Raw genomic sequence first — 21,913 nt, 5'->3', positions numbered from 1 at the left:
ATGTCTTATTTATTCCCCTGGAAAAACAACTGATTGTGAAGAAGCTGTGACTTCCAGTGTAAAGTGAAAAAAATTTGCTTGTATTACGTGTATTACTTTGTGGGAGTGCTCATATCCAATACACCAGGACAGAGTTGGTTATGGTAACAAGCCAAAGATCAACGAGGGAAGCCTGGTTTGTTTATTATGAAAAGGCATGACAAAGAGAGCAGATATGGCATATTTATTGTAAAAATCCTATTTTTTATGTTAAGGCAAATGGTTTGGTGTTGGTAACCCCATTTGACAGACCGGGAGAGTAGAATGTTTGCACTGTTAGAATCTTTGTTAGACCCCTCTCCCCCTTACGAAGGGATGAAAAATGTTTCGCCTGCTGTAATTTCGAATATATTTATAATTTTATAATTATATGCCTGACATTTGCTTTGTGCAAACGCTTATGCTAAACATAACAGGTTTTAGTTAGTTATTGTGCCAAGTCAATGATGACGGCTATTGGCTTGATGGGAAAACCGTATGTCACATGCAATAGGCACTGTTTACTATGGAAAGTTATGATAAAAGCAGTAAGACTGCCCTTGTTAAAGCCAACAGACAGGTATTTTGCAAGACACACACTACTTCAATAGGCAAGTATTTTGATGTTGGTTACCTCTTGACAAATTCTGGCCTGTGATACTCATGGCTGGTCCTTCTTTGGAGGGCAGCATAAGTTTAGTTGTCTGCCAGGCTCTTGTAATCAAATGCACAAGTTACTTACCTTTGGTAACGTACTTTCTGGTGGATAAAACAGAACTGCTCAAACGTGCCGGTAGTCAGTGTAGTGCTGATCCATTCCGACTTCATCCATACTGGAAGAGATTGCAGTGCATTAAAGGGTCACCCCTGTGCTTCGCTGTGTGTCTTTCTCAACTGTTGGCGCCCTTAATAGAGAGCCAACAATAATCAGAAGTACGAGAGTGCAGATCTCTAGTTTGGGACCTTATCAGATGGGAAAAGATACCACTTCTCAGAACAAGAGGTGGGAGGGAATCTGGGTTACAGTACCCATCAGACAGAGCATTAATGAAGGTAAGCTTGTTCTTTTGATGAATACTTCTATCTGCAGATTCCTCATCTTTAGACCAGATTCCTCATCTTTAGACTAGATACCAAAGCAGTACGTCTCACAGCAAAGGATTGGAGTGGCCTCAGACCCAATAGTCCTGCAGGATGGAATAGGCAAAATGCTGTTCCTGTTGGGCCGGATTGTCAAGGTGGTAACAATTCATAAATGTATGCGGTGTACCCCAGCTCGCAGTAGGACAATCATCCAGATCAGGAACGCCACGTGTCAAAGCAGTAGGTACTGGTGGAATGAGCTCTCAAACATTAAGTGGACTGCTCCCTAGCCAAAGTGTAGCAGATCTTATGTCAGAGGACTATCCACTTTGACAAAGTCCCTTTCTGCAATGCCTTACCTTTCTTTGCCCCAGAGAACTCCACAAAGAACTGATAGTCCACCCAATGGTATTTGGCGTAATCAATGTAAAAGCTCAAAGAACTTTGGAGTCTCTCTTCCTCTTTTGAGGGTCTGAGGTGCAGCAAAGAACACTGGGAGAAAGATGGATTGTCCAATGTGAATACAAATCATGACAGTCAATAGGCCTCACCTAAGAAAGAGCTACTGGCTTTGCCAATATGTTTTAGCAATTTTGTACACCAGCTTGGCTGCTGTGCAGCATGGCTAAACGTTAGTGGGGTAAAGGAGGGTGGAGTTGTTGTAAAGTGGAGCACAGTGGAGTGTTATTGAGTGATGTAAATTAGTGTAGAGAAAAGATGGGTGGCGTGGAGTCTCATGAAGTGGCACTGAGTGGAGTGATGTACAGTGTTGAGGAGTGAGTGGAGTGTCAAAGTGGATATAGTGATGTATAGCAAAGTAGACTGTTGCAGAGTGGAGTGAGAGTGGAATAGGGTAGGAGAGTGGAATAGCAGAGTGGATTAGAGTTTAATGGATTAGAGCATCAGAGTGAAGTGTCACAGAGTGCAGTAAATAGAAGTAGAGTGAAGTGGCTTAAAGTGCAGTGGTGCAAAGCAGATTGGCGTAGAGTGCATTGGCTTTGACTAAAGTGCTGCAGAGCTTGTTGGCATAGAGTAGATTAAAGTGGTGTAGTGTGCAAGGGCATAGAATAAAGTGGCACAGAGTGCAGTGACAGAATTAATTGTTTCAGAGTGGAGTGGTGCAGGGTAGAGTGAAGTGATGCAGAGTAAGGGGAGTGGTCCAGCGTACTGTGGAGTGGTGTAGAGTAGAGTGGAATAGAGTAGAGTGGTGTAGAGTGGAGTGCAGTGGTGCAGAATAGATCACATTGGTGTAGAGCAGAGTGAGGCAGAGTAGAATGTTGTAGAGTATAATGGCTTAGAGTGCATTGGTGTAGAGTGGCATACAGTGCATTGGCAGAGAGGAAAGTACAGCGAAGATGAGTGCAGTGGTGCATAGTTGAGTGGTGCAGAGAAGAGTAGAGATGCACAGAGTGAAGTGGTTTAGAGTTCAGTGTCATAGTGCAGTGGTGCACAGTAGATTAGAGTGGCATACAGTGCTGTGGAGTAGAATACAGTAGAGAGGTGCAGAGTAAAGTGCAGTGCCATAAAGTTCAGTGTGAGAGACTGCAGTATCGCAGACTACAGTGGTACAGAATGCAATTGTGTAGTGTAGAGGGGTGTGGAGTGCACTGATGTAGACTGCAGTGTAGAGTATAGTGGCGTACAGTGCAGTCCTGCAGAGCAGATTGCTGTAGAATGCAGTGAAGCACAGCGTATTGGTTTTGAGTAAAAAGTGGTATAAAATAATTGGCGTACAATACAACAGCACAGAGTGTGGTGGGGTAGACTGCAGTGGTATTTCATTGAGTGGGGTAGATTACAAAGGTGTAGGGTGGACTGGCATTTGGTAAAGTGCATAGTGTGGAATGCTGCAGAGTGGCAGAGTAGAGTGAGGTAGCAGAGGTGTAGTGGCATAGAATAGTGTCAGAGTACAGTGGTGCATAGTAGAGTACTATGGGATAAAGTGCACTGGCATAGAATAGAGTGGTGGAAAGAAGAGAGGCGTTGAATGAAGCGGCAAAGAGTGGAGTGGAATAGTATATAATGTTGTATAGTGCAGTGACGTGGTGTGGAGTGGCGTAGTGTGAACTGGTGCAGAGTACAGTGCAGCATTGGTCTGGTGTAGAATGGAGTGGGGGTAAAAGGGAGTATGCATGTTGTGGTAGCGCATTGCCACTACAGAAAACACATCTTCAATTGAAATCGCCATTACATTTGCATTCAGTTTTACTACTAAAAGTATACGGCACACGAGCAACACTGTGTGGAACTGTCATCACATGATGTACTGATTTGTTTTGATTGTATTAAAATATTTGTTTCCACCACACTTCAGAATTACCAAAAAATGTGCTTCACGTGTGCTTTCCATATTCTGATTTACATATTCAGGTTTACAGTGTTCTAGATAACATTTCTGTGCCTTAAGGTAGAGATTAATAGTTTTTTAAATACTGAGTTAGATAGGTAATGTGGTCCCTCCGAGGATTATTGGCCAAGGAGAAAAGACTCATAATTCATAAGAATAGCTGTAAGCATAAGGAGACATAGAAACCCACTTACTTCAGAATTCACATAATACTCATTGGAGAATATATGCCATCACATTTGGCTATCTACTACTCTCTAGGGAGGCAGCACCCCGGTTCCAGTCCTAGTCACTCTTAGCATGTATATACTAAGACCACTCCCCTCTCCTCATATAACTTAACTCACCAGAAAAAAAACAGATACAGTCTATGGGGAGTTGCTTTAGAGGCTCTACTTGACAATGTCTTCAAAACTGAAATTAGCACAGCCATAAATGAATTTGTCCTGTGATGAACTGGGTGTGTTATATGGTATGGCTGGTTGGTCTTATTGTGTAAAACACTTGCAAAAAATGTCTTGGGGCCAGTCAGGCTTGTTTGTAAAACTGTAGGAAGCTGGCCTGGTGTATGGTGGGTACGGATAAGTTACTTACCTGTAAATCCTAGTTCTCTTCCAGGGGTATCCTCATCAAAGTCATAAACATTGAATATTCCCGCCCTTGTGCGGGGACCCCGGAGCATATATAAAATATATACACATTATACATGTGTAACAAACAGTCATGCAGGCTATCATGTTAAAAACAGGCTAAAATGCTTTATTTCTATGAAGTTTTTTTTTTTTTTTTTTTTTTTTTAAATACTACAATAGAGCATAAATAAGTACCCAAGCTCCTAAAACTAGGCTTGGGGAAGTAAGCAGTAGCAAACTCTAGTGAAAAAATAGAGAAAACTGCATTGAAAAACAATGAAGCATTCTTAGCCAATAGGCTGCATGTAGGTTAACACAGGAGAACCATAAAAACTTTGGCACTGTGCCTTTAAGACCCTGAGCACCACCAGTATCCCACCATGCCTCAGGGGTGAAGGAAAGGTGACAGTTGGTTCACAGTTAGGTCAGTTCTTTTTACGGTGACAATTTGTATAATTGAATCAAAATACTGTCTGTCCTGCACTTCCAGTAGACGTGTGTCCGGGGAGGAGGGTGGGTTGTTTATGACTTTGATGAGGATACCCCTGGAAGAGAACTAGGATTTACAGGTAAGTAACTTATCCTTCTCTTCCAGGGGATCCTCATCAATAGTCATAAACATTGAATAGATTAGCAAGCCCATCCCTAAACCCAGCGGACTGTCCGATAGAAGTGCAGGAATAGACATGTCTTACGCAAATAAATTCCTTAGAGAGGCCTGCCCCACTTGGGCATCCGCTCTTGCATCTGAGTCTAAACAATAATGTCTTGTAAAAGTATGGACAGACTTCCATGTAGCAGCCTTACAAATCTCAGATATAGGAACATTGTTAAGGAGAGCAGCTGTAGCCGCTTTTCCCCTTGTGGAATGCGCTCTAGGCCGCGCTAGCAATTGTCTATTAGCTAGCTGGTAAGTATTAACAATACAAGAGACTATCCATCTTGATATTGTTCGCTTAGATGCTGCTTCTCCTGTCCTTAAATGACCATAGTTCACAAACAAGCGGTTAGAGTGTCTAATCGATTTTGTCTTGTCCAGATAAAATTTCAGCACTCTTTTCAAGTCTAATGAGTGCAATGCTTTCTCAGCCGGAGTTTCCGGATTGGGAAAGAACGTCGGTAAAGTTATGGTCTGATTAATATGGAATTCTGACACCACCTTCGGAAGGAAAGATGGGTGAGTTCGCAGAACTACTCTATTGTCATGAAAAACCGTGTACGGTTCTTTTGCAGACAAGGCCTGGATCTCACTGACCCTCCTCGCTGAAGTAATGGCCACCAGAAAAGCCGTTTTCCACGTAAGGTGTTGTAAGGAGGCCTTATGGATAGGCTCGAAAGGAGGGCCCATAAGTTTTGCTAGGACTATGTTCAGTTCCCACGGAGGAGAAGGCCTCCGAACTGGCGGAAAAACTTTCTTCAAACCTTCTAAGAAATCCTTGACTACAGGTTTCGTAAAGAAGGATTCCTGAGAAGGTGACTTGCGATAGGCAGTAATAGCAGACAAATGTACCTTAATAGATGATACCTGCAGACCGGATTTCGCTAGGTGAAGCAAATAGGACAGTATGACGTCCTCCTGCGCCCGTATGGGATTATGGCCTTGCTGACAGCACCATATGTAGAATCTCTTCCACTTAAAAGCGTAGGAACGCCGCGTGGAAGGCCGTTTGGACTCTTTCAAGATGTTCATGCACTCCTGCGAGAGTCCTAGGTGCCCATACTGCAGGAATTCAGGAGCCATGCTGTTAAGCTCAGAGAGGGTAGGTTGGGATGCAGAATCCTGCCCTCCATTCTGCTCAGAAGATCCGGTCTGCACGGCAGCCTCCTGTGAGGTTTTTCCGACAGGTTGAGGAGATCCGTGTACCAGAATTGTCGAGGCCATTGTGGCGCTATAAGAATCATTCTGGTCCTGGATCCGTAAAGTTTGCTGATCACTGCCGGAATGAGGGGAATCGGAGGAAAAGCGTAAAGAAATGTCCCTGACCAGTCGATCAACAGGGCATTCCCTCGAGATCCTGGACGGTAGAACCTGGATGCGAAGTCTGGGCATTTCCTGTTTACATCGTCTGCGAAGAGGTCCAGTTGAGGCCGACCCCATTGCGCGAAGATGTATTCTGCGACTTTGTCGTGCAGGACCCAATCGTGAACGTCCTCCAGGTGTCTGCTTAGAAAGTCTGCTTCTACGTTCTGCTGACCTGGCAGGTGAACTGCTGTGATTGACATTCCTCTGGCCAGGAGCCAATGCCATATCGCTTGGGACTCTCGTGAAAGGGGTAGGGATCTCGTTCCCCCTTGTTTGTTCAAGTAATACATCGTGGTTGTATTGTCCGTCTGTATCAATAGAGTTTTCCCCTGAATTAGCGGTGTGAAAGACTTGAGAGCCAGATGGACCGCTCTGAGTTCTAGCAGATTGATGTGGTACTGCTTCTCCTTGTCTGACCACAGACCCCGCGCTTGAAAAGGACCCAGATGAGCCCCCCATCCCTGAAGAGACGCATCCGTTACCAGAGTGTCGGATGGAAGTACCTGGTGAAACGGAGCGCCCACTGACAGGTGAGGTCTGTGCATCCACCATCTCAATGACTGCAGTGCTACCTCCGGTAGCCGCATTGTGTCTTCCCAGCGACCTGTTCTTTGGCTCCAATTGGCCTCCAATGCCTCTTGGAGGGGTCTCATGTGGAGTCTGGCATTTGGGACAATAAAGATGCACGATGCCATGGAGCCCAGTAGTGATGTCACCTGACGTGCCGTAGGTGCGCTGGCTCTCAACAGGTCCTGGCACTTCATGTTTATTGAGGACAGTCGTTCCTCCGAAGGATACACTTTTTGTAGTTCTGTGTTTATGATAGCTCCTAGGTAGTGAAGACTCTGCGTTGGAGTCAAGGTTGACTTCTGGTAATTGACCTGAAGACCTAGAGCTTCGCAAACTCCTAGTACAATGTCCCGATGGCTTCTCGCCTGCTCCGGAGAAGAAGCCTTTAGTAGCCAGTCGTCTAGGTATGGATATATGTATATCCTTTGTCTTCGTAGATGCGCCGCCACCACTGCCATACATTTCGAGAAAACTCTTGGAGCAGATTTCAGGCCAAAGGGTAGAACCCTGAACTGGTAATGCTGTAACGCTACTCGAAAGCGCAGGAATTTTCGATGCTTTGGAGCTATTGGGATGTGGAAATACGCATCCTGCAGGTCGATGGAGCACATCCAGTCTCCCTGATGCAGTTGAGGGAAAATTTGGTGAAGCGCTAGCATTCTGAACTTCTGCTTTCTTATGTATTTGTTCAGCAGTCTTAGATCCAGGATTGGCCTGAAAACGCCCTCTTGACCCTTCTTTGCTACTAGAAAGTAACGGGAGTAGACCCCCTTTCCTCTGTGGGCAGGTGGAATCCTTTCTATGGCATTCTTTCTTAGGAGGGCGAGAGCCTCCTTGCGTAGCAAGGTGAGATGAGCCGGATTGTGTTTGGTTGGTGGCAAGTGTGGTGGAGGCTGCTTGAAAAGGAGAGAATAGCCATGTTCGACAATATTGAGCACCCATTTGTCTCTTGTGATAGAGTGCCACTCGTGAAGATGAGCAATAATACTTCCCCCCACCGGAGTGGTGTACAGTGTCGAGGGAAGCGAGGCTTCATTGCTTAGTGGGTGCTTTTGGAGTGGACTGTTGAGGTCTACTTGACCCTCGCTCCCTTGTGTTTCTTCGCTGAAACAGAGGGCGTCCCTGTCGTTGCTGAGACCTTTGCGACCAATGAGGGGTTTGAACCCTCTGTTGGAAAGGGCGTCTATCGTACGGTCTGTACCTCCGCCTGAAATCTTTCCTTCTTTCGAGGCCTACCGCCTTCATGGTATCCACCTCGGTCTTCATGCGGGCCATCTCTTCGTCTGCATGGGCACCGAATAGAGAATTCCCGGCAAATGGGAGATTCAGGATACGTTGTTGTGCCTCCTGTTTCAAGCCAGTGAGCCTCAGCCAGGAAGATCTCCTCGCACAGATACCATGTGCGTACCCATGAGCCGCCAAATCCGCCCCATCCGCTGCCGCGCTGATAACTTGGTTAGATACCAGGCATCCTTCCTGTAGAATCTCTTGGAAATCTTGCCTGTCTTCTCTGGGCAATTTTTCTGTAAATCTACTGAGGGAATCCCACAGAGAACGATCGTACCTGCCCAGGAGCGCAGACGCACTAGAGACCTTCATTGCTGAAGCCGCTGTCCCGCACATCTTTCTTCCCAGAGAGTCTAAATGCCTGCTCTCTTTATCCGGGGGTACCGTGGATGAAGATGCCACCGAGTGGGTCTTTCGGGCGGCAGCTATGATCACTGAGTCTGGTGGCGGATCCTTCCTAAGGAATAAAGGGTCTTGCTCTGGAGCCTTGTACTTTTTAAGAATCCGAGCGGGGGCAGACTTAAGCGAGGCTGGGGCCAGAAAAGTGTCCATGGTCGGCTGCAACAAACCAGGCACTAGAGGCAGCAACTTTTTCGACGCTGATCTCTGTTGTAGTGTCTCAAAGATGATTGATGAGGAGGTAGATGGTTCTGGAACCTCTATATTGAGTTTCTGTGCTCCTCTTAGCAACACCTCGTTGAAAGTGGTTATGTCATCCACTGGTGAGACTCTAGCAGGTGGTGAATGTGTAAGAGTAGGTGAGTAACGCCTGACAGAAGAACCTGATGAAGACCAAGAGGGTGATCTTCTTGAGCGCGACCTGGATCTCCGTTGAGAGCGAGATCTGCTGCGGGACGCTGTAGCCGAGCGCCTAGGCCTCGCGGTCAGCTGTCGAGGAGCTGAACGAGCCCGTTCTGCCCCGGCTGTCGGCGATGGCGTTCTTGGCGGGGAGGCAGTGGGTGAATACATTCGCGAATATTGCGAATCTGGGGAGGCCGCTGGTCTGTTGAGGCTCTCCAGCCATCTCGGAGATAGGTTGATGGGCGAGACATGCCCAGGAGATGCTCTTGACCGAGAAGAGTCGCTCGGTATGGAGACCACTGGAGACTGAGCCTTGTCTGGCGAGGGGCGATGTTCTGCTCCCTGTTGGACGGTTAAAACCTGCGTCGACGTCGATGGCTGTTTCGACGTCGAAGGACGCCCAGTCGGTTGGTCCTGCCTCGACGTTGATTGCCTCGACGTTGAGTGCCTTGACGTCGAACGGCGTTCCTTGGACCTCGACCTGCTCGCCGTCGTGTGCCTCGACGTGGAGCGATGGGAGGTTGACGGCGGATGTTTCCCGTGCCGTCGTGGAGATCTCGACGTCGTGTGTCCTGACGTCGGGGGGCGCACAGCCTTTGGCGGCGACCGGGCATGCCGGCGGTGGCTCGACGTCGATCGGCGGGCTGCCGTCGACGGAGACCTGCCCCTGCTCTGATGTTCCCTCGACGCCGTTCCCTTCGACGTCGGGTGCGTCGCCGTCGACGGCGATATATGCCGGTGGGACGGTGGTAGCGACGACGTCAACGGTGAACAAACAGGTATTTTCCTACCTGTCGACGTCGACCGGGCCATTCTCTCCTGAGAATGGCCTTCTGGATGCCTGGGGAGTGAGGAGGACGATGTTCTTTTCCTCTCCTGAAGCCCATGAAGTCGGATCTTCTCTCTGTCTTTCAGAGTCCTCCTAGACATGTTCTTACAGTACTTACAAGTGTCAGGGCAGTGACTCTGAGGCAGGCACACTATGCACAGAGAGTGGGGATCTGACTGGGCCTTCTTCTTCCCACAAGCAGGGCATTTGACAAAAAGAGAAGGCATTTTTCTGTCAGAAAAAACCTTCCTAGCTCAGACAAAGATGTTACTTGTCGAGTGAAAAGTGAAAAAATGCTTTTTTAAAGAATTTTTCTGAGGAAAACTCAGAAAAACTGAGAGCTCAATGCTCCAGGATCCTCTCAGAAGAAGCCGGAAAAAAGAACTGACCTAACTGTGAACCAACTGTCACCTTTCCTTCACCCCTGAGGCATGGTGGGATACTGGAGGTGCTCAGGGTCTTAAAGGCACAGTGCCAAAGTTTTTATGGTTCTCCTGTGTTAACCTACATGCAGCCTATTGGCTAAGAATGCTTCATTGTTTTTCAATGCAGTTTTCTCTATTTTTTCACTAGAGTTTGCTACTGCTTACTTCCCCAAGCCTAGTTTTAGGAGCTTGGGTACTTATTTATGCTCTATTGTAGTATTTAAAAAAAAAAAAAAAAAAAACTTCATAGAAATAAAGCATTTTAGCCTGTTTTTAACATGATAGCCTGCATGACTGTTTGTTACACATGTATAATGTGTATATATTTTATATATGCTCCGGGGTCCCCGCACAAGGGCGGGAATATTCAATGTTTATGACTTTGATGAGGATCCCCTGGAAGAGAATTACACCTTATACAGGTATCCCCTCTTAGTGAAGTGTAGGCAGTGTCTAAAAGGCAGGCTCTCTAGAGGTAGCTGTGGATGAGCAGCCAGGTCTTATCTAGGAGACATGCAAAGCTCATGCCATACAACTGTAGTCACACAGCACTTACATACTTGAAAGAAAACACTCAGTTGTACAAAAATAACAGTACTTTGTTTTTGGAACACAATACCACAAAATACTAGAACGGCAACCCTCCAATAGGAGATAAGTAATAAACTAAATATATACACTAGCAATCAGAAATAGACATAGAAAAGGTTAGAAAACAGTGCAAATTGCAATATCCAATAGTGACCGGTGGGGGGGGGGGGGGGGGGTGGAGCACAAACCATGTGCCTTAAAAAGAGGAATGCCAACACAGAACCCCCTCCTATGTAAGTGGAATGTGTAGAGGGGAGCTGGGAGTACTAGGAAACCACAGAGGTAAGTAACACAGTACACCCCAGTGACCAGGAGAGCAGGAGTAAATCACTGGAATTTCCCCAAACCACCCAAAAGGAGGAAAATAACAAAAAGAAGACACCCAGACAAAACTGCAAGAAAACCTGCGGTGGATTCCTGAAGAAAGAAGACCTGTGGAGAGAGAGGACCAAGTCCAAGAGTCACAGTGGAGTCCAGGAGAGGTAGGAGCTACTACCCACCCAGCTGTACTTGCAGGAGTTGGATGACAGTGATGAAGAATAGGTCAGCACTGCAGCCCTGGAGCCGGAGAAGAATTCCTGATGGATGCAGATGATGTCCCACGCTAGAGTGAGTATTGCAGACGGGTGTCGGTGCAGGAATTCCACCAACAGGCCTTGGCAAAGGCAAACTTGTGGTCAGTGGAAACACAGTGCTGCTGGGGACCAACAAGACCCAGGAGGGAGAGTCGCAGGGTACCCTCAGCATCGCAGGGAGTCCACAGGAGCAGAGGCAGCACCCGCAGGAGAGGCACACAGGAGTCTCAGAAGGAGCCCATGCAGCACTACAAAAGAGGATCCCATGCCACCGGAGAACCGCGTAGGAGGCTGTGCCCTTCAGGAAGGAATGCTGGGGGCTGGAGCTGCACGTAGCTTGAAGATCCCATGGAGGAGACGCCAACAAGCCTTGGCAGCTGCAAAAGACACTGTGCACAGGGGTACTGTCCTGCGTGGGAAGGCAAAGGCTTACCTCCACCAAAATTGGACAGCTGGGAGAGAGGACCAAGATGACTACTCCGGACCACCACCCGTGAAGCAGGATCCACGCAGCTCAAGATGAGGGGAGATCCACGCAGCTGGTTGTCGCTTACTGTAGGTGCCTGCGGTTGCAGGGGAGTGACTCTTTCACTCCAAGGGAGATTCCTCCTTCTTCTTGTGCAGGCTGAAGAGTTGCTGTCTTCTGAGGATGCACCAGGGAAATGTTTCAAAGCTGGCAGGAGTTGTGGAAACAAAGTTGCAGAAGAGTCTTCTTTGTTGTTTGCAGAGTTGTTGGTTCATGGAGGGACCAGTTGCAGTTCCAGTGGCCATAAGTCGAAGTGCAGGTTGCAGAGGAATCCTGCTGGAGTCTTGCAAGCAGAATCTGAGGAACCACTCAAGAGAGAGACCCTAAATAGCCCTGGAAAGGGGATTGGTCACCTAACCAGGTAAGCACTTATCAGGTGGGGACTCTGATGTCACCTGCCTGCACTGGCCAGTGGGCAGGTGGGGGCTCAGACGTCACCTGTCTGCAATGGCCAGTAGGTGCTCCCAGAGTTCCCTTCCAACTTTGGAAACAAGATGGCAAGACCTAGGGACCCTCTGTAGGAACGCTGAGCACCACCCCTGGGGTGGTGATGGGCAGGGGAGTGGTCACTCCCCTTTCCAGTGTCCAATTCTGCGCCAGAGCAGGGACTGGGGTTCCCTGACCCGGTGTGGACTGGTTGATGCACAGAGGGCAACAAATGTGCCCTTCAAAGCAAACGAGTGGCTTGGGGAGGCTACCCCTCCCAAGCCAGTCACACCTATTTTCAAAGGGAGAGGGTGTTACCTCCCTCTCTCAAAGGAAATCCTTTGGTCTGACTTCCTGGGCATGATCAGATCAGGCAGCAGAAGGCAGAAACTTGTCTGAGGGGTAGCAGCAGCTGGGCTGCCTGGAAAACCCTGTGAGACGGGTGGTAGCAATGCTGCCTGCCCTCTAAGGAGCCCCCAGAGTGCACGGAATCATACTCCCAGTACTTGCAACAGTATTTTGGTATGATTCCAACATGTTTGATACTAAACATGCCCAGGTTCGGAATAACCTATGTCCAGTACGCGTGTAAAATGGTGTTCCTGCACTCACAAAGTCCAGGAAAATGGATCTGGAGTTTGTGGGGCCACCTCTGCTAGTTCTAATCAAGGAATTTCACCAAACCATCCCCATCGACCCAAGACACTCGACCCGACATAAAACCCGCAAGGGGCACATGTGTTAACGTAGTTACCATCGATTTAAAGTCAATAGTAATTGATTTGCATTTGCATTTTGGAAGTACTTTGTACATCTGAATAGGATTTGCAAATAGGTAACCCCTATTAGCGATTACCTATTTAGAGGATTGCAAATTGTGATTTCTACTGAGTAGAAATTGCAATTTGCAATTCCCTAAAGGGCTTTGTACACCAGAAAAGCCCATTTAGCTTTTCTTAACGGCCTAAAACAGCGATTCAGAACATTAGGAAAAGCTCAATGGCTTTCTATATCTGGCCCTAAAAGTGCAGCAGCGTACATAAAATGGAAGCAGACGGAGGCAAACTAGAGGTGCCTTGGAGTTAGGATTAACTGAAATCCATCCTAGACTTAAAGACAGTGTCAGGTTATGGCAAAAAGGAAAAACAAATATCTTAGAAAATACACTTCGGCTAGACCATATGGGGAGGTTGAGCAACCAAGCTGAATGTTGGTGTTGGTACTACCACACAAATTGACAAGAGATTATTTCAAATATTGCAACACTCGATGGACAGGATGCTTTAAGCGTAACAAACAGTTTAAACATTATTATAAAAATGTGTATTTCGTGAAGATTACTGGGCTGCATACAGAAATAGAAAAATACCTGAAAATATTAACTAGGACCTGGTTTGAAAATTCTGACCTATAAATGCTAACACCACTTCCAAAAAAATATATTAAAAACGCTTTAAAAAACAGAGCGACTGCTCAAAGAATGTTACCACTAGGTTTAACAATAAACTTTTGTCAGGAATCCTCACTAGGGAGATGCACATTACGATGCATGTCTGTGGAGTGACGAAAGAAACTCACCCCTCATCCTTCCTGATCAGCACTTTGGCACTCATACCTAATGGGGATGCGATACGATGGGCCTAGCTACAGGTTACTTTTTCTTGCTATTCCCCAATTTCAGATAACCCAAAAAACGCCCCACTGAGCGAAGAAAGAGAAGAAACGCCCCACTGAGCCTGATGCTGCATTCTAGCATGGTCCTTAGAAACTGGGGCTGTAATCAGTTGCTCAACTGCTCACGTTACTGGCCTTCAGTGGCTGAGCATTTGTCTCCTTACAGGTCTAAAGCAGTAGGATCCATCTTGCTGGTCTTCCAAAATCCCAGTGGCCATCTTGGATAGCGTACTTTATTTAAACCCTGTCCCAACCACATGTTAAAAGGGAAGTGGACATTAAGAAGTGTGATTCATGACAAGACCGGTGACCTTGAAGTTTGTTTTTCTTTCACATGCATGAACGTTCTTCTGTTTAGCTTTAGTATGTTTATATTTGTTTATTTTATTAGTTTGTTCCCAAACCCCTTTCCCTCGAAGCTATCGGGAGGAGCCTCTTTAACCAGTGTAGTGTCCGTCAGAAAACCGGAGATTGTTGGTTCATGCTGCTTCTGCCATCTTGCAGGGAGAGGAAAGCATTCCAACACTTAGAGTTTAATAGTAATTTTCTAAGGGCAATTCTGTCGTACACCTTTTATAAAAGGAATATACAATTAGATTTTAGTAATATTTGAGAAGGCATTTGATAGGGGGCAGAGAGGCAGTTGGGTTATCACACTGAAGCCAGATAAGCCAGCTGTATCTTGTTCTTTGCCCAAACCATATCCTTAATAAATAGCGAAAACAATATTCTTGCAAGGGTGTTAACTAATCGCATTCTCCATGCTGCTCAAACAGTCTGGTTTCAAACCCAGTCGACCAACTGCATACAAACACCCTTCAGCCCCGTTTCATATCTAGACCTAGATACAAACCTGCTGCAGTATTCTTATATGCAGAAAAAGCCTTTGACTCTGCAGAATAGAAATATATGCTGGCAGTGTTAAAGAAGGTGGGAATGGGAGATACTTATAAAAAGGCTTTCATTAAATACAATCTACAGCTAAGATATGGATAAATGTGCAAATGCATGTACTTATCCACATTTGATGTGAAAGCCGTCCCCTCGAACCACTAATCTTAGGGACAAGGACGTGTGAACTCAGTACAGTGCTCACAGGAGGAAATCATTTCTGGCAAAAGCAGATTATATTGGCTTATTTTAGGTTAGAAACTAGTCAATGTTAATCTTTTTTCATGTTACTTGTTAAATCCCGAGTACTGGTGGCATCTCCGCGTTAAAAATAAACTGGAGTAAATCCCTAATGTTTCCATTAACAGAGAACACAAGGCAATGTCTCCTGGAGTTTTTGTTACAGTGGAGGATTGACTTAACCCAATAATTTAGAATAATGGTACACAGAGTCCTGGTGGAAGGGTTCCTTACAAAGTAGCTGGTTGCCATCAACAACTTAACAGACAAAATTGACAGCTGGGTCAGACTACCAGTATCATCAGCAGGCAGGACCGCTAACATGAAGATGGTGACATTCCACAGGATACTATACTTATTTCTTAACATTTCAAATTTCCGGCACATTCTCCAGCATACTGAAAGGCTTACTGATTAAACTGATTTGGCAAGGGAAATAACCCAGAATACGATGTTCACAGGGAATTATTGACACCCGGTTTCAAACTTCAATATTGCTCAGGTGCCACATGCAGACCACTAAGTCATGGATCTTCAACATTGCTGCATCTTGCTCCAGAGGGTGAAGTAGCTACACCACTGGCACCTGCACTCTTCCATCCTACAGAGAAACCATGGATATGTTTGGACCCGGTTAAATCTACCGATTTGCTTGGAACTGGTTGAGAAGGCAGTATGATGGACTTGCTCTGATCAATTAAGATGCATGCGAAATGGAGTGCTTAGTGACCGCTGGTGATGGAAAGTGGTGTAAGCACACAGCTGACTTATTCAGCATAAAACATCGGGGACAGCCGTTTCAGGTTGTCTTTAAGAGCATAAATCAGTTAAAGTGAGGCTTCTACTCTATCAGAATAAAACATATTTCTATTTTTATAGGATAAGAGGTGCACTCAGGGGCTCTGTCCCAGTCTACCTTAAGGAACTGGAATCGTTCAGACTGCTGATCCTCTACATTGAAATAAGAGCAAAACACATTATATCTTGCATTTACAAAGAAGATAGTGGTGTGAGAATGTTGGGGGCATAAACAAGCCCATCTGCAGTGAGAATGAAGACCTGGAATACATGATCCCTGATGAACAAAGGGCATAGTGTTACACTCATATCAAAGATTTTACTAAATAGAAAACACACAATTATTCATTACAAGTTTATTTAGAGATATCATCAAATGCCCCATTTAGACTACAGGCTCACATTCTCAGTAAACAAGCAAGGTGGGCTACATTGACGAAGTCCCGGCCTAACTCAGAAAATATACTGCTACAGCACTTCAATTAGCCAAGCACAGAATAATGATTTGATGGGTAGAAGCCCACATTCTAAAGCGAAATAGTGGATACAAGATTTAATATATTGCGGAAACGATGCCGCAATATGTAGTACACTTTTGATTTTTACATCGAGACTCAAAGCTATATGGTCCTGACTTCAACATTACCTTACAACAAAGTTGCAAGATGAAAATGGAAAAGATGACAAACCATTGTGTGAGTAGTGACGCCGGTCTGTGATTCTTATTTTACATTCATAAGCAGATTGTGATTGTAGACCAGCACTAACTACATACACGTGAAAGCATTATGAAGAAAGATTGAGTGACTCTAGATGTAAAATAATACATGTTCTTACATGCCACAAAAAATTGTGTTATTATACCATATAGAATGTTAAACCCGCAAAAAATGCATAAACGTTAAAAAAAACAACTTCGAGGTGCCCAATATGCACCAAAACCTCAAGAAAGAGAACATGTAGACACATTTAAGGAGGTAGAAACTATTGCATATCAAATAAATGCAGTTTGAAATCAAAATGTGTACCTCCGGTCCGGCTGGAGCAACAGCAGTGGTTTCTGTTTCGGCGGGATATGCGTTCGCTTCATTGTAGGATGTATAACTGTAGCCAGCATAAGGATCAAAACCAGTTTTCGCATAGTAGTTCGCATATTGCTGATAGTATTGGGAGTAATCGTAAGATTGACCCTGCTGGCTCTCTGGCTTCAACCTGGATCATAGAAAAACACAAAGAAAAAAAAAAAAAAATCTAGTACTTCCCTTGTCATTACTCTTCACATTTTAGCACTTGTAATACAAAGAGCTTTCTGCCAGCATCCATCCGTACACTGCTGTTCTTTAAAAAAAAAATGCTGCTGCCTACCATGCAAGAAGGAACCTGCAAGTGTAACGAGTGCAGGTCATCTCTTGACGTACTCCACATTTCCAACCTAGGTTCACTAGTCCGTGCTTTGGGTCATTAGAAGCTACAAAACAGCACAAGCTATTGGTGATGTTGGAAAGCGAGAGCAACTGCTAGTCTGAGTAACCATGAATGTACTTTCTTCCTACTGCTCTCACTTTATCACATCTTATCAGTAGACAGTACACAGAGAATGAAAATACTAGGACACAACTTTGGCCAGAGTTCACTTTCCAATGGCAGAATGCAAGTGGAGCATTCCTATGGCTGTCTTCCAGAATTCCCAAATGGACATAAGATTGTGGATATTATGGATTACTTCTTTCTAGCCGGAAGTATAGCCACATCCCAAGCATTTAATGACTGCAAGGACAGGAGACAATTCGAGTATGCATTTAACCATTCTTCATCTCTTCTCTGTAGGTACAAAAACAATCATCATCCTAGATCAAGTTCTATGTGTCTCACGAGTCTGTAATCAAACAGACCACCCAGTGTTTTGCAATTTACAAAAGAAATTGCTAAATCTGCACTTCTGTGTAAAAAAAAAAAAAAAAAAAAAAAAAAAATAACCTGTGCTTTTAACAAAAGTGGCAGTGGAATTCAAAGAACACATCGCCTCCTTTTTTTGTCCCAGGGTTGACTGCTGAGCCAAACGAAAGGAGGGGGTCAGCAGGCAGGTGAGGTGCTTTTTTACTCATGAGGAGGAGAAGACCAGAAGAAGAAAGGGAAGAAAGCAGTCAGAAAAAGAAAAACAACACTTCCGCTTGACACCAAAGAGCAGGCAAGTTTTGTACTGGCCCGACAAGATGCAGTTTCTCTGCTGCTGCTCCCCCGTACTCAGTACTCCTACCATCTACAGGCGGAAAACAGATGGTGTGCCTGCTGAGAGTTGCTGTGAGAGGTAGGCTGTACCATGCAGAAGGCCCGGGGACAACACGTGTCTTTTCTTTTCCTACAGGAAACAAATATTTAGGCCTACTGCATGTGGGCATGCGGCAGGACCAGCTGATGTTCATAAAAAAAAAAAAAAGAATTCAGGCCTGCAGTACATCCCCTCCCAAGAAACTTCACCTCACCATCAAGCTGGTGTTCGACTGTGACAGTGCACTAAAGCCTTCTAACCAGGCTACAGTACCAGTGTTATTTTCCCTAAAAACTAAATACCCAATTGCAACCCAATTAGCAAGCACTTTAGCACCCCTCTAAGTCTCTAGTAAATGGTATACCTGGTACCTTGGGCACAAGTACTAAAGAGGGTCTATAAGGGCTATATCATGTATTATGGCACCCTAAGGGACCCCCATACAAATTACATGAAGACTGCCACTGCAGACTGCATGTGGTGGTGAAAACTGAGCGAAAACACAACATGGCACACTCACTAAGTGCCAATTCGGAGTCACTGCATATAATATATGCAAGTCACCCTTACAGCAGGCCTCAAAGCCCCCAGGCAGTGTGCATTATAATTTATGTGAGGGCATATCTGCATGAACAAATATGACCCTGTGATGTCCAGTTCCATTAGTGGATATTACAAGTGAACAGGGAAGCCCTTCTTAAGGTATATACTGGGCACTGGTCATTACAAGTTACCCAGCTACAGAGTAGCTTCACTCAAACCTATGGTGTTTAGTCTCAAACACCGCACCTTAATAAATCCATACTGATGCCAGTATTTGATTTATTATGACATGCTCCCAGAGGGCACCTTAGAGGTGCCCCCTGAAAACCTACTTGTCCTCTAATGTGCTGGCTGACTGGTATCAACCAGCCTGCCACCACAGATGAGTTTGACCCCTGGAGGTGACAGCCAGTTCTCTCAGAGGTCAGAAATAATGCATGTGCTGGAGGTAGCTGTTATTACTTCCTCCAGCAGGAAGGCTAGTAAATCTGCATACCAAAGCTAGGGACTTCAAAGTCCATGCCATCTTTGATATGTAATCCTGGCTTCCCCTGGACCTGGGAGATGCCACCCCCTTTCTTGAGGCCCATTTGCAGCAGAATAGGCGGACATTAGCTTTGTAAGTCAGAGTGTTGCACTTCCAGGCTAGGCACACACCTAAGATGGGCTGCCTGAAGTTCTCCACGAAGGAAGGGTCCCACCATCTTGATTTTGGTGGAATTATGAATTCTGGGGCAGGATTATGCTCACTCCCCACAGGAAGTGGTCATATGGGGGGGCATAGTCACCTAGGGTAAGTAGACTAATGTCTACTGTAGGAAGCTGGCTCTTTATATGATATACCAAAATGTAGTATACCATGCAAACAGTCCAGGGGTTCCCTCATGACTTGACAGGGGCTTGCTCTAGCAATCCCAATGAGCTCTTTTAAGGGGCAGTGTGGTCGAGAAGCCTTAAGGTTATCAGAGAAGAGTGTTAGACATCTTCAGTAGACACATGGCCAATAAATGATGCACAAAACTCAGAAAGGAGATCTACACCAATTTACAAAAATAGCAAGTATCTTTATATAAGTTTAGGCACCCGAGTCAATACGATCAGGTAAATACATTTTGCAAAATAAATTATTACACTTTTGAAAAGTTAACACAGCAATTTTCTAAAGCTCCAATGTTACCCTTTGGAGCAAAAATATATACGACAAACAGGTACTCAACAGTAACTTACAGGACCAATCTTCCACACTTAAGGGGAGTATGGGCCAGGGTCCTAAGCCACACCAACAGGTCACCTCGGGTGGCACTGGGGCAGCCAGGCTTAGAGGTGTAGTTCAGCCTTGCGTGCCTCGTTGAAGTCAATGGAGATCGGTCCAGTCAGAAAGGCACTACTGGCAGGGACTGGGGCCCAGTCGGGGTGAACCAACAAGGTGGTTCAGATCTTAAGATGCTCGGGACGTGAGGACACCTTCAGTCCTCTTCTCCTGGGGACAGGAAAGCCAGGTGTAGGGGTGTTCTTAAGCGCTGGGTTTCTGTCACCAGAGCGGTTGCAGTTGAGTGGGCCTGCAGAAAGATGTTGCAGGCGTGGTCTGGGGACACAGTCTGACCAAGCCAACAAGTGGGCTCAGGTCTCACGAGGAGGGGAGGAGTAGGGAAGCCCTTGGTACTCTTCTCCTCAGTCTGGGGCAGACAAGAGCAGAGATGTCCTGAGGCATCGGGGTTTTGTCTCCAGATCACTTGCAATAGGAGGGGGCCTTCACAAAGAGGTTGCAGGCATAGTCGGGGAGTCCACAGCTGGTGATACCAAGATGGGCTTTGTCTCTGGAGGGCATGGGGACCAGGTTGGCACTATCAGACCACTTCAAAACGGGCTAGGGGGCACAGGTACAGCAGTGCTTTCTGGTGTTGGGTTTTGGTGGTCTGGAGCAACCTTAATTCTTCTTGTGTGCACCTGTAGGATGCAGGTAAGTAGCTCCACTACTTCACAGGAGTTCCTTCTGCTGGGGTGAAGGCTGGCAGTCTTCCCGGGCTTTTGGAGGTTTTATCAGCAGAAGCACGAGGTGTCTTTCTTGCAACTGTCGAAGTCAGCAGGCAGGCTGGCAAGGTTGGCGCTGAGTCTGTCACTGGTCTCCAGTTCTTGCCTTTTGCGTCTCTGAAGTACCTCTTTCTTCAGGCCAGCAGGATCTGATTTCCTGTTGCCAGAGGCCCCCCAAAATAGTAGATTTAAAGATGTTTAGGGAAGTGTAGGGTAGTAGCCAATGGGCTACTTACCCTATAGTCATTGTGCCCGGCTATATGACCAATTCCTGTAGGAAGTGGGCATAACCCTTGTAAGGAAATGCCTCCTTGGCATGGTTACCCCCTGACTTTTTGCCTTTGCTGATGCTATGTTTTGAATTGAAAGTGTGCTGAGGCCTGCTAACCAGGCCCCAGCACCAGTGTTCTTTCCCTAACCTGTACTTTTGATTCCACAATTGGCACACCCTGGCATCCAGATAAGTCCCTTGTAAGTGGTACCCCTGGTACCAAGGGCCCTGATGCCAAGGAAGGTCTCTAAGGGCTGCAGCATGTCTTATGCCACCCTGGAGACCCCTCACTCAGCACAGACACACTGCTTGCCAGCTTGTGTGTGCTGGTGAGAACAAAACGAGTAAGTCGACATGGCACTCCCCTCAGGGTGCCATGCCAGCCTCTCACTGCCTATGCAGGTATAGATAAGTCACCCCTCTAGTAGGCCTTACAGCCCTAAGGCAGGGTGCACTATACCATAGGTGAGGGCACCAGTGCATGAGCACTGTGCCCCTACAGTGTCTAAGCAATACCTTAGACATTGTAAGTGCAGGGTAGCCATAAGAGTATATGGTCTGGGAGTCTGTTTTACACGAACTCCACAGCACCATAATGGCTACACTGAAAACTGGGAAGTTTGGTATCAAACTTCTCAGCACAATAAATGCACACTGATGCCAGTGTACATTTTATTGTAAAATACACCACAGAGGGCACCTTAGAGGTGCCCCCTGAAACTTAACCGACTATCTGTGTAGGCTGACTGGTTCCAGCAGCCTGCCACACTAGAGACATGTTGCTGGCCCCATGGGGAGAGTGCCTTTGTCACTCTGAGGCCAGTAACAAAGCCTGCACTGGGTGGAGATGCTAACACCTCCCCCAGGCAGGAGCTGTAACACCTGGCGGTGAGCCTCAAAGGCTCACCCCTTTGTCACAGCACCGCAGGACACTCCAGCTTAGTGGAGTTGCCCGCCCCCTCCGGCCACGGCCCCCACTTTTGGCGGCAAGGCTGGAGGAAACAAAGAAAACAACAAGGAGGAGTCACTGGCCAGTCAGGACAGCCCCTAAGGTGTCCTGAGC

The 21,913-nt window shown here is 46.2% G+C and overlaps 1 protein-coding gene across 1 annotated transcript in view; it reads right to left on the bottom strand.

Moving 5' to 3' along the window:
• Nucleotides 1-21,913, bottom strand: part of LOC138267822 (tRNA selenocysteine 1-associated protein 1-like) — a 207,894-nt gene that overhangs the window by 25,479 nt on the left and 160,502 nt on the right. Inside the window, exon 7 of the mRNA XM_069217040.1 lies at nucleotides 16,765-16,948. Within this exon, the coding sequence (XP_069073141.1) occupies nucleotides 16,765-16,948 (184 nt within the window). The remainder of the gene's footprint in view (nucleotides 1-16,764; nucleotides 16,949-21,913) is intronic.

This window comes from Pleurodeles waltl, chromosome 2_1 (genome assembly GCF_031143425.1).
Source record: "Pleurodeles waltl isolate 20211129_DDA chromosome 2_1, aPleWal1.hap1.20221129, whole genome shotgun sequence".
Lineage (NCBI taxonomy): Eukaryota > Metazoa > Chordata > Amphibia > Caudata > Salamandridae > Pleurodeles > Pleurodeles waltl.
Note: the sequence above shows the minus strand (reverse complement) of the source record. Positions and strands in the feature narration are given on the sequence as shown.